The sequence below is a fragment of the Rhineura floridana genome, chromosome 1 (genome assembly GCF_030035675.1).
Source record: "Rhineura floridana isolate rRhiFlo1 chromosome 1, rRhiFlo1.hap2, whole genome shotgun sequence".
NCBI lineage: Eukaryota > Metazoa > Chordata > Lepidosauria > Squamata > Rhineuridae > Rhineura > Rhineura floridana.
Genome location: NC_084480.1, coordinates 101273860 through 101287150, shown reverse-complemented (window position 1 = coordinate 101287150; position 13291 = coordinate 101273860). Strand labels below are relative to the sequence as shown.

Genomic DNA, 13291 nt, shown 5'->3' with positions numbered 1-13291 from the left:
CTCCACTAAACAATACTGAGTGAATGCAGTGGTGAAGGATAAAACCATTCTGCCATTCCATCATGACAGAGAAGGTCTGATGATGGGCTCTCACTTGTGTTTGATTGGAGTCGTCATGAGTTTTTCTCCACCAGCACTCCAGCCATCTTAACTCCCGTCACCTCAGGTGTATACCAAGGAGCTGCATAGGCTCTGCTCAGTAGAAGAGGGTGCTTAGGAGTGATTGTGTCAGCCATCTGAGAGCAACTAGAACTTTGAGAGAAGCGGCAACCATACCAGCTGGAAAATCTCCCAGAGCCCTCAGTAATCCCTCAGAATCCATTAGTCTCTAGGAGCAGACTATTGCAATAGGTCTCCCATCCCACAGTGTGGTAAAACCACTGACTGACAAGCAAACAGATGTCAAATTCTTAACTTTTAGAACAGTTGAGAAAACCAAATCTGGAGTGTTCCTGATTCATGTGTTGGACTAATGATGTGCCTGTGGTTGTCATGGCAACTATGAAGTCTTGAAGCACCAAGGCAGTCCTGGCATGAATGTTGAGACCATCAGGAGTCCTCAAAGTCTTCAACACCAACTCTGAGACCACCTGCATCAGCTCAGTCAGAGGCTGCTGGGCAGCGGGGTAGGTGGCATACCAGCAGCATTCCCAATCTGTCCTGAGTGCCCAGCATGAGTTACAAACCCTCCAAATTGGTACCCATCCAGGTCAAAGACCTGGAGAGGGAGTGACTGCCCCACCCAACTCCCTAGTCTGTGTTGATGCTGTACTAAATAACCAGACAGGCCCTTTTTTAACTGAACCTGGGAACCTCTGTAGGCAAAGCATGTGCTTTCTATCACTGAGCTTTGGCCTCTCCTTTCTGAGAGGTTCTTTGTAAGACATTGTGTGTCTAATTCCTAGCTCTGCCTCTTATGCCAAGGCTAGATCCTAGAATCCTTGCCAATGAGTGGTATCTAGCATGGTTGACTAAGGCTAAAATATTTCTCTTGATTCATTGAAGACTACTGTGTGTATGTTTGTGGGGGGAGATAAACCTTTAAATGGTTGTGTTCATTTTACAGCTGTTTGCTATAGTTTCTTTCCAAAGTGATGTATTTTTGTATAGTAGGCATTTTCTCTTCCTACTTAAATGCTGTTTCAAACACGATCCACTAGAGGGGATCAAAATTGCTTGAAAGACTTACTATAGCAAAGATAAGATTGTAATTAATAACTAGTTAATAGCTTAATGGTGCTCAATTTAACAAGAATTACTTCCATGTAATACTCTTCTGTTAGGAGTGACAGTAATACTACTATGATTTCTTCCAAACGTGTATCTAAACTTTACAAATGTATAAGATGTGTACAGACACAGTAGTAACATGTTTTAATTTGGTTTCTTGTGAGGTTTAAACTGCTGGATTTGAGAGCAGAGAGTACACATTAACCCAGCAAATTTTGGAAGCTTCTTTGATTATGATTAAAAATAATAAATCTCAAAGAGCCTAATTTTGAGTATAGCACCCATAGAATGACATTGACAATTATCTTCTTTCTGACAGATGGATTATGAAGAATGTCAGTTAAAATTAAGAGAAGAACGAAAAGCAAGGGCAGCTGCTGAAGATCGGATAATTGAGGTAGCACTTAGTTTCTTTCTTAGCACTTTTTTTAAAAAAGAACACCTCTCCATAGTTAAATCATCCAGCTTGTCCTGTTTTATATATCTTTTCAGCCATTTTTTCTCACACAGGCAGAAAATGGAATTTTCTAGGATTTTAGGTTTTAGTGGCTTCCCAAATTGAGTTCAACAGAGTGTAAGCAATTTGTTAGCTTTAAAGATGCAGGGACCTCAATAGCTTATTTTCTGTTCAAGGCTTTTAAATGCTATCTTATAATATAGCCTCTGTTTAAATGAGTGTATATTATAATAATAACTATTAATTAGATTTATTGGTTGTTTGATACCCGAAGATCCCCAAGTGATTTACCCAATGTTAAAACAAAAACAATAAAAAGAAATAAAACTACAAAAACATAACAATAATCAACAACAAAACAATAGCAATAGCACCTATTGTGTTGGGGTAGTGGTTGTGGGAGAAGAGCAGCAGCTTATTTTGCACTAAAGGCCATATATGACATCTGCAGGTGACAGGTATGCGGCTCATGATGCCCCAAAGTCCACCCAGTTGCCTGGTAACACCACTACAGTATATCATTGTAATTTCAGACTCATGCTGTAGGTACCTAGGTCTTCTATCTGAAAAGAAGATGAGTCCAAACTTCATTCTCTAGCATCCTACATTGTATCTTTTAGATCTGGATGCCAGAGCCCAGGATAAATACCCTTTCCTCCCATATCTTTTTGAATGGCTGCTGTGCCTAAGTCCTGGATATATTTATTTAGATTTGTGTAACTACTCAGTATAAATGATGACTGTACTGCAGCAATTGCTTCTTCTTTGATGATTTCCAAAACAAAGACCTGGTGGCTCGCACAGGCAAAAGAAAGTCTCAGAAAGGATTTTGTAACATGTTGGGTACATTTCTGATAAATTACATATCTGGTGTCAGCTATGATAACCTTACTCCAGTGTTAGGTCGTGTAAAGTCAGTTTAGCCTTTTTTTTCTTTTTTCTTTGGCCTTCAAGTCTTTTTCCAGGACTGCAAGCCTGCAGATGAGTTGCCACTTCAGAGCTGTCTAAATTATGTTTATTGCATTTTTCACCTGGGATACATTGTGATATTGGCATGGGGTGTATACAGTGAGGCCAGTGTTGGTGATACTTACATTTTAGAATAACGGCACTTTCTTGCCACAACCAGGTGTTTGAAAAGAGGCATTTTTAGTATTGAAGTAATTTTGTGATGTTGTTTTTCCTAGTTGGAAGTAGAAAACACTCGCCTACGGAATCTAAATTGCTCTCTATCAGAGGTTCTCTATGCACAGTCAGTAGCCAGCACAATTCTTGAAGATGAAGGAGTTTTGGGTAGCATTGAGAGCTCTTTCCAAAAATTTCATGCTTTTTTAGATCTTCTCAAAGATGCTGGGTAAGTTCTTTCAGATTACCACATCACTAATTATCTGTGGTAATGGATCTCTTTGTTATATTTCAAAAATATCTTCTGAAGTCGCCACCCCTCAAAAAATTACCTAATCCAGGGGTCACCAATCCAGTGCCCACAGGCACAATGGCATCCATTAAGGCCTTTCTTGGTGTCCCACAAGGCAACCACCTATATTAACTTTATTTACTGTGGCCTTCAATGCAGAGCATTTCCTGGAGTTGGGAGGCCTTGCCCCTTTTTCTACTCTGATTTGTTACAAAGACAAACCCTCCCCTCTTTGGAGGAAACCTGAAATGCTATGGAAGAAGCTGGAGCATTACTAGCTTGTGCAGTATGGGACAGAGGTAGCATGGAGAGGAGAGAGAGGGTGGTGACCTCCATTTTTGTTTCCCAGCAGGACATTTTATTTCAGCATGGGGTTTGTGGGAGAGAGGGAGAAACAACAGAGATGGCTTCTCCAGTTGCTTCCTAGCTCATCTGTGCACCTGTGTATTGGTGAAGGCAGCAGTGGGTTTTTCGTTGGCCCAGCAGGGCATTTTATTTCAGCATGAGGTGGGTGGCAAAGAGAAGCAATGGGGATGGCTTCATGGTTGCTTCAGAGTTGGTCCTATCATCCACCTGAGTGGGCTTTTGCAAGGCATTTTGGTAGAGAGGGAGGGAGAGATGGATGTGTGGTCTGTGTGTATGTGTAAAGGAGCCCCCCCCCTTTTTTAAAAAGGGCTTGGTGTAGGGAAGAATTTTAAAGGTGCATTAAAGGTTAAATATGAAGTCTCTAGCAGACTGTCCTTTACAAGGTCAAAACCATTCAACTCCTCCTTCTGTTTGCTTACATGCCCAAGAAAGGATGTCCCTCTTTTTTTTAACTTTTCAGTGCTGCAATGTCAGAGGAATGGACTCGATTTAGCTGCCTCTACCTGCAACGCACATTCATGCTTTCTTCTCTTCCTCCTGACCACCTCATTCTCCCCTCCCCATCCTCTGTGCATGGAACTGCTGCTGGCTCAGACACCACTCATCCATCTTTCTGCCACATGTGTAGCAACACTACTGGCTCAATCACTGGGTGGGGGGAACACTGAATCCCATGTGGATGCCCGTGTGTGACAGGAGTAGGCGTGTGTGATCTGTGTGAGAGAGATGCACTTGGTTAGAGAGAGTGGGAGAGGGGTACGTTTGTGTGGTCTGTGTAAGAGAGATGCACTTGGCAAGAGACAGAAGGAGTGTGTGTGTGAGAGAGAGTGTGTGTTATGTGGAGCGGCCACCTTGTATATATTTTCCTGGTACTGAGGAATGTTTGTTGTTGTTAGACAGCACCATCAGTGTGTGTGAGAGTGTGTAAGGCAAATCAGTATTGGGTTATCTGCACAATCGGGACCGGCAGAACATAGTTGACATCCCATGATAGGTATGAGGTTGGCTAGCAGGGCAGCAGCAATGAATGTACTCTCTCTAATTTTGTGTTATCCCCCCCACACACACAGAGCAGCCATTTTTTGACTGTCAGCCACACAACTCTCTCAAAAGTTGAAATGTGCCCACCAGCCCAAAAAGGTTGTCAGCCCCTGACCTAATATTTCTTGCAGGGCAAAGGTGTCCAAAAATGATCTATGTAACAACACTTTCTTTATATACTTATGCTACGAACAGCTCTTATATCTTGTATCATGCAGACTTGGGCAGCTTGCAGTGATGGCTGGTATAGATCAATCAGACTTTGGCTTATTGCACCATCCTCAGATGAATTCTACTCTAACTAAGTCAGCGATAACACAAAGGGAGAAGTCATTTGAAGAAGAAAGACAGGAGCACATGCAGAATTTCAAAGTAAGTGCAGTGACAAGTGAGAAACACTGCCTGCTTAAAATCCAAATCCTTCCCTTTTTGTTTTATCTACAAATCTGTTTTCATGCTTTTTCTTTTCTGTCTCTACACCTCTCCCTTGTGTTCTTGTGTGTCTTCACTGCCAGGAAGCCATACTTCAAGCACTGTTACATTAAATGGTCTTTGTTCAGGTTCTCAAAATATCTGCCTTTTGTATTTGAGAGACCCAGATGACCCTTAGTTGTAAGGCTTACAAGTTCAAGGATTTGAGACACCATTTTTTAAAAAAGGAAACCACTTCAGCGTGTAAATGAAAAAGAAGCTATTATGGATATGTACATGACAACCACTCACTGTGTACCAGTTACCAAATACAATTTAGGGAGCAATTCTCTGGTTCCTGAGTAGCATCCCAGGGCCATAGGATATTGCAGGCTTCTTAATGGGCAGAGATTGGATACAGAAACCTCCATGGCTGTTCCTCCTCCATGTTTGCTATCATCCTTGTGACTGATGACAGCATATGCAGTCAAAATTCTTACACATAGGACTAGTCCAAAAGAAGGAAGTATTAGGAATTACTAGCTGCCTTCTTATAATGTGCTTGGTGAGATTTGTTTATTCTTTCACATTTTCTAACTATTTCTTTTTTTCAGTGTAGAGAAAGCAACAGAGAAAGTATGAGTCAACTCTGAGCATATTGAGGATGTTTTATACTGGGGGGTGGGGGAGGAGTAATCCTCAATAACTCTAGGTAGAAAATTGTTGCAGGAGGTTCAGTTGACTTTTAATTCTTTTCCTTTTCTTGCCTAGAATGCTGGCTCAGCTGTTCTTCCTGGTCCTGTCTGCCTCCAGGCTGATTTTGCTCCAATACAAGTTGCAAATAATGTCCTACCTGCTACAACAAAAGTTCAAGAACTTCAGGTGATTGGGCAGCTCCAGCAAAGTTTATGGCAAGACACTGAAGGTAAACTTGAGAGTTGGAGAATGGAACAAAATGCATCAAAAATCAGCCAGCCACAATCTGCTGTGGAATTGGAAGCAAGAGAGTCATCTGTGAAGCAACCAGTTGTTAGTTGGCATTCAGTCTCTGATCCCAGTGTAAATGTGTATAGTAACAAATTCAGCACTCTTGCTAGTGAAAATGGTAAAGTTTCTTCAAAAAGACTTCCCTATACTAAAAGGTTTGTTGCTGGAGGAGATCAAAGTATACTTCAGACTGACATTTCTAGAAATGACACCATAGGATCTGATTCTGAAATACAAGAAAGCATCCATTCTATTTGAAATGTTTGAAAAATCCATTCCTGTTAGTTCACTGCATGGATCTTGGAGAAAAATGCATGCTTCAAAAACTTATGCAACACTCAGTGGGTGTATGTGATGGCTATCTTCTTGCTATATAAATCTGAGCAAGAATACTTGCTGGCAGTATCCAAAAGGATTGATTGTGTATTTTACTTTCTATATGGTTTTATAAAGGATCCCACGTGATTCAGATATACAAGATAATACTCTAATGTGAGTAAAGTTTTAAATAACAGAGTGCTGAGAGAATAAAATGATTTTCTTTTCATTTCTAGTGTGTCTAAAAATTATTTTGATGACAAATTATTTTGATAACAAGTTTAATGCCTGATGCTGTGTAGGGTATTCACAAATTAAATATCTATTTCTATTGGAATCAAATACAAAAATTAAAATGACTGCCTTTTTTATCATTGTAGTTATCATTTTTTGACAGAAGTGTAACTTGTCTTTAAACAAATCATACAAATTAAACTCAATATTTCAAGGGTTTTTGTTTTTCATTTTAACCAGCTGTGGAGATTCTGTAAAGACAATTGATGCCTGAACAGTGTTCAGTTTGCATCCAGTCACGATCAGGGTGGATACTACGTGTGACATGATTAGGTTGGTGCTAGCAGAGATGAAATGGCAAAGGGATTTGCCATGCAATACATGTTTGCATCAGTCTTACAATTGAGTTTTTGTATGGGATAGATGGGATGCCTGTTGAATGTTGATGAAGGTACTCAAAATACCACTAAATAACAACAATTTTGCCTGTACGATTTACCAAAAGATTGATAGGCTTTAGCTGGTCTGAAAATCTGTGGAGTTAAGGTGTAGCTGCTGGCTTGTATTCTACCATTTTATAGGTTGAAAACAGTTTGTACTGTCAATATAAAATGTGAAATGGAGTGCCTACTTGAGGTAGGTTACAATCTTTCCAAATTTCAGGAAAATCAATAAACATTGTTTTTATAGGAGGTTTTCTTTGAACAGAAGGGATCAAGTAGACAAAAAGACTGATAAACAAGAGCATACCTTCACTTTCATCTTTTTAGCGTTTCTGTTGTCAAAATTCAAGCATTTGCCAAGTGTGTGCCCTTCCATTGGTTGTGTGGTTGCATAGATAAGCCTTTAAAGACCCCATTTTAAATGCTATGTTAAACTCATACAATTAGGCATGCATGGTAAGCAGAACACCAGCACTTTCAAACAAAAGTCTCAAAGAGCTCTGTCTCCTGCCCCAGGATGTCCTCCAGTAGTCCTTTCTTTGTTGCTCCACCTTCATGCTTTTGTTCCAATTCACTGGAGGCATTATTTCTCCTGACAGGTGTCAAAACATAGCTCAAGGAGATATTTTGAGAAGAATTTTGGAACCCCAGTTCTAAATCTTGAGGCAGGTTTGAGCTTCCTCCAAGTAGTTGATGGGGCCTTGTTCTCAACTATTGGCTTGTATCTATTTTAGGAAATCTTTACAGGTGGTTGATTTCCATATTTATGGGTTCTTCCACAGGGAAAAATTATTCTGTACAAAATACACCTTTTGGAATTTTGGGGGACATTGTCACTGCTTTTTGTAATGAGAAAGCTAAAACGTTATAAAGAATGAAGGATACGTATTTTCAAAAGTTGAAGGCAACTTCTGTCAGAATTCTTTTCCCCAATATATTTTGGTTTGGATAATTGGAATGTTATCAGATGAACAAGTATTTAAACTTTTTTACTCACCTTAAACTTCAAAGGGTTTTTATGCTGGAATGCTGTAATTCTCTGCCAGGAACATTAATGGAAGGTCCATTAAAGTGGATTCCATTGGAATAAAGAGCTTAATCTTGCTGTGAAGATTGTTGTTGTTTTTCACGTCATTGAGTATTTACTTAGTGTTACTTTATGTTACATTAAAACTCTGTATGAAGGGAGGCTAAGATGCATCCAAACTCAGAGGAAGGCAATGGTAAACCACCTCTGAATACCTCTTACCACGAAAACCCTATGAACAGAGTATCCAAAATGCAACACGAGATAGTGCTGGAAAATGAGACCCCCACATCAGAAGGCACTCACCGAGCTACTGGGGAAGAACAAAGGACAAGTATGAGTAGTGCTGTAACTAATGACGCAGCTGGGTCAAAGCCGAAAGGAAGCCCAGAGGGTGATGCGCACAGATGCGAAAGAAGAGTCTGGAGTTGTACAATGCACACAGTACGAACATGGAATGTGAGAAGCATGAACCAGGGAAAGTTAGAAATTGTCAAGCAAGAAATGGAACGTATCAACATTACAATGCTTGCCATGAGTGAATTAAAATGGATGGGAATGAGACATTTTTAATCAGGCAACTACAAAATATTTTATGCAGGAAATGAGAAATTAAGAAGAAATGGGGTTGATTTAATTGTGAGAAGTAGGAGCTATAACGCAAGGTCTGAGCGAGTGATATCAATGAGATTAAATGGGAATCCTATTAACATAACCATCATCCAAGTCTACTCTGCAACGGCAAATGCAGAAGAAGAGGAATTGGAGAGATTTTATGCAGAAGTACAGGAAAAAATTGATCACACACCAAAACAAGATGTGCTGATAATCATGGGGGACTGGAATGCAAAAGTAAGGAACAGAGAAGAACTAGGAATTGTGGGGAAATGGGGCTCAGGAGACAGAAATGAAGCAAGAGAAAGATGTATTGAATTATGTGAAACAATAATTTGTTTCTTGCAAACACATTTTTTGAGCAACAGAAAAGATGACTGTACATGTGGACATCACCAAATGATCAATAATAGGAATCAAATTGATTATATAATTGGAAGCAGAAGATGGTTCCATACTATCTGCGAAAACATGACCAGGAGCAGACTGTGGTACAGATCATGAACTGGTAATAACAAAAATCAGAATAAAGCTAAAGAAAAAAACCAAAGCAATCACACTGCCAAAATACAATTTAAATAACATCGCAGAAGAATATAAAGCTCAAATAAGGAACAGATTTGAGGCTTTAAACTTAGTTGACAGTGAACCAGAAGAACTATGGATTGAAGTCAGAGACATTATCAGGGAAGAATGCAAAAACACAATACCTCTAGTTAAAAAGAGAGAAAGACCTCAATGGATGACTGAAGAAACTCTTAAAATGGTTAAAGAGAGAAGGAAAGCAAAAGCAAAAGGAGATAGAAACACGGTCAGAACCCTAAATGCAACAATACAGCGACTAGTACATAGATATGAAGAAAACTATTACAGGAGTTACTGTACAGAAATAGAAGAGGACAACAAAAAGGGAAGAACAAGAGCCCTATTCCAAAAGATTAGAGAAATTAAAGGGAAGTTTAAACTACGAGTAGGGATGTTGAACAGGGGAACACACTGACTGACCGAGATGAAATAAAAGGAAGATGAAAGCAATACACTGAAGAACTCTATAAAAAAGTTGCAAGGATGACAGATTCATTCACGGAGGCACCATATGACGAAGAACCAGAAATTTTAGAATGCGAGGTGAAAGCTCCTCTTAAAATACCTGGAAGAAACAAATCACCAGGAACAGATGGCATACCAATAGAGTTTACAGTCGGGCCCTGCTTACCGGTGCTTCGCTTCCCGGCATTCCGCTAATGCGGCGGCTTTCATTCCCCATTTTAAAGCCACTTTTGTGGCATTTTGCAGCATTTTCATGTGACGCACCCCATTATACTCAATGGGGTTCCGCTTTACGGCGTGGGTCCAGAACGGAACCTGCAGTATAAGCGGAGCCTGCCTGTACAAGCTACTGAGACTGAATCTGTCCACATTTTGACAAAAATTTGTCAAGAAATATGGAAAACTAAACAATGGCCCACAGACTGGAAGCTTTCAATATATATCCCAATTCCAAAGAAAGGGGATCCCAGGGAATGCAGTAATTATCAAACGATTGCCTTAATATCCCATGCAAGTAAAGTAATGCTCAAGATTCTACAACAAAGGCTCTTGTTGGAGCGAGAAATACCAGACGTCCAAGCTGGATTTAGAAAGGGAAGAGGCATCAGAGATCATATTGCAAACATACGTTGGATAATGGAACGGACCAAGGAATTTCAGAAGAAAATCGTCCTGTGCTTTATAGATTACAGCAAAGCCTTTAACTGTGTAGATCATGAAAAACTATGGAATGCTATAAAAGAAATAGGGTTGCCACAGCATCTGATTGTCCTGATGCACAACCTATACTCTGGACAAGAGGCTACTGTAAGGACAGAATATGGAGAAACCGATTGGTTCCCAGTCAGAAAGGGTGTGAGACAGGGTTGTACTTTATCACCCTATTTGTTTAATCTGTACGCAGAACATATCATACGGAAAGCGGAATTGGACCAAGATGAAGGAGGTGTGAAAATTGGAGGGAGAAATATTAATAATTTAAGATATGCAGACGATACCATACTATTAGCAGAAACCAGTAATGATTTGAAATGAATGCTGATGAAAGTTAGAGGAAAGCACAAAAGCAGGACTACAGCTGAATGTCAAAAAGACTAAAGTAATGACATCAGAAAATTTATGTAACTTTTAAGTTGACAATGGGGACATTGAAGTTGTCAAGGATTATCAATCTCTTGGCACAGTCATTAACCAAAATGGAGACAATAGTCAAGAAATTAGAAGAAGCCTAGGACTTGGGAGGACAGCTATGAGATCCTCAAATGCAAAGATGTATCACTGAACACTAAAGTGTGGATCTTTCAGACCATGGTATTCCTGATCTCTATGTATGGCTGTGCAAGTGGGACAGTGAAAAAAGCAGATAAGAAAAAAATCAACATTTGAAATGTGATGTTGGAGGAGAGCTTTGTGCATACCGTGGACTGCGAAAAAGACAAATAATTGGGTGTTAGGACAAATTAACCCAGAACTATCACTAGAAGCTAAAACGATGAAACTGAGGCTATTATATTTTGGACACATCATGAGGAGACCTGATTCACTAGAAAAGACAATATGCTGGGAAAACAGAAGGGAGTAGAAAGAGGAAGACCAAATAAGAGATGGGCTGATTCCATAAAGGAACCCACAGACCTGAACTTACAAGATATGAACAGGATGGTTCATGGCAGATGCTATCGGAGGCCACTGATTCATAGGGTCACCATAAGTTGTAACTGAGTTGAAGGCACATAACAACCACAACAACAACATGAAGGGAGAGGATGAATATATTATTAGAAGGGTAGCCCTTTTTAAAAGTTTGGTAATCAAGATAAGAACTTGGACAATCTCAAGAGTGAGTTTTGGATGGATGTAAAAGTTCTGTATGTCTTGTTTGTATTATGCTTCATGCTACAATATATGTAATATTCCATGTTGCCTTGGGCCTGTTACTCCAGTTGTATTTTACAGTAGGTTTATGACTATAAATAAATCTGGTCTGTCAAAAACCAGCTGAGAATCCATGAAGCTTGAAAGGTACTGCAGATCCCTGGCTACTTTTAAAGGTGTATGCAGCTAGGGCTGCTGACACAGGCATTTAAAAAAATGTTCCTGTTTCATTTCTGTTTGGATGCATTTACTGTATTCTGTGTTGAGTTGAAAGACAGAGGGAAAACTTGTAGATGCATGGAGTCTAATTTGGAAGTAAACATAGTATGCAAGACTGCAAAGAACCCACCCGTACACTACGGTCAACATCAAAGGCCCTCTGCCGGGTGCCTATTCTGAGGGAAGCTAGCAGGATGGCAACAAGGGAGAGGGCCTTCTCAGTGGTGGCCCCCAAATTATGGAATGATTTTCTTGATGAGGTGCACCTGGCGCCAACACTTATCTTTTTGGCGCCAGGTCAAGACTTTCCTCTTCTCCCAGGCATTTTAGCATGTGTTTTTAAATGGCTTTTCAAAAACGTGTTTTTTAAAAAAATATGTATATTTGTTATTAATGTTTTTAATTGTTGTAAACTGCCCAGAGAGCTTCAGCTATGGGGCAGTATATAAATGCAATCAATCAATCAATATACATGGTATGGAAGTTGATGTATAAGTCTTAACTTATAATTTCTATGCTTCGTGGTTTACAAGTGAAAACGGAAAGTGCCTTCTTGCCTTACACTGGATGTTTTTTGCTTATTTGCATATGTGTGTATATATATCTCTATACTATATTTTTGAAAGCTCCTAGCTGATCATGCTGCAGTTCTCTTGGCCTTGGACAGGTGGTGCTGTGAACTGCAGCCACACTTGACTAATGGGCAGGGGGGAAGGAAGCAAGCAAAGGGGACAGGAGGCTGATAATTGGCTTAAGTGGGGCGGTGGTGGCCTAAGCATGCTGCCTGGAGGCAACATTTGTCAAAGCGCAGTGGCACAGGGTGCTGGCAGCCTAGGCATGCTGCATGGTGGCATTTGTTGAGGGAGGGTTGTGGCATGGGACAGTGGCAGCAAGCTACTCAGGGCACCAACAGCCAAGGAGTGCTGTTCTGTGGCAATGCTGTTTGTCGAGGGGGGTCCATGGCAATGCAGAAATGGGCCACACAGACAGACAAAGAATGCAAATGGGCCCATGGTAGCCTACGTACCCCAGTGCTGCTAGGCACCGGGAGATATTGCCTAGGGGGCATGGGAGTGCCTGGAGGGGTTGCAGTTGGCACACAAAGCATGCCTGAGGTGAAGCCCCTAATAACATATATGAATTAACTGTGGTAGTTGATAGCCTTGAAGGATGACACTTAAGTCTAAAGAACATTGGGTAGCCCTCAGCTGACTTCTGCGAGGTCTGTAGGCCCCATCCATGCTCTTCAGTTGATTCAGTGTAAGAATAGCTGAGAAGAGCTAATCAGCTAGGGAGGGGGAAAGCATATGATAGGATATGCCTATTCCCACATGGAGAAATGGGAGTGGGGAGGCTGTGTGTGTGTGTGAGGGGAACTGACCCCAGCCGTTGGTCCCGTTTACTTCCTGAATGTGGTTCCTTAGCCACTGTGCACCTCCACACGCAGCCCTTAAGAGCAAAACTGTTGTCCACCCCTGGTCTAAAAAAAATAATTAAAAACCGAATTTGTCTTGTTGCAGTCCTTTAAGCTGATTTGTCCTTTTTGTATCAAAATGGAGAATAGCCATGGAAGTCTGGAACTTAACAATAGCAATACACAG

At 40.5% G+C, this 13291-nt stretch overlaps 1 protein-coding gene across 8 annotated transcripts in view; it reads left to right on the top strand.

The window, feature by feature from the left end:
- Positions 1-7034, top strand: part of CEP78 (centrosomal protein 78) — a 35776-nt gene extending 28742 nt beyond the window's left edge. For 6 of the 8 annotated variants that reach the window (XM_061627378.1, XM_061627402.1, XM_061627368.1 and 3 more), the window contains 4 exons: positions 1550-1627; positions 2875-3041; positions 4730-4883; positions 5694-7032. In XM_061627378.1, the coding sequence (XP_061483362.1) occupies positions 1550-1627; positions 2875-3041; positions 4730-4883; positions 5694-6167 (873 nt within the window). In that variant the 3' untranslated portion in view covers positions 6168-7032. Of the gene's footprint in view, positions 1-1549; positions 1628-2874; positions 3042-4729; positions 4884-5693 lie in introns of all 8 variants that reach the window. The other 2 variants (XM_061627431.1, XM_061627421.1) reach the window with 1 other exon arrangement.
- The last annotated feature ends 6257 nt before the right edge of the window (positions 7035-13291 follow it).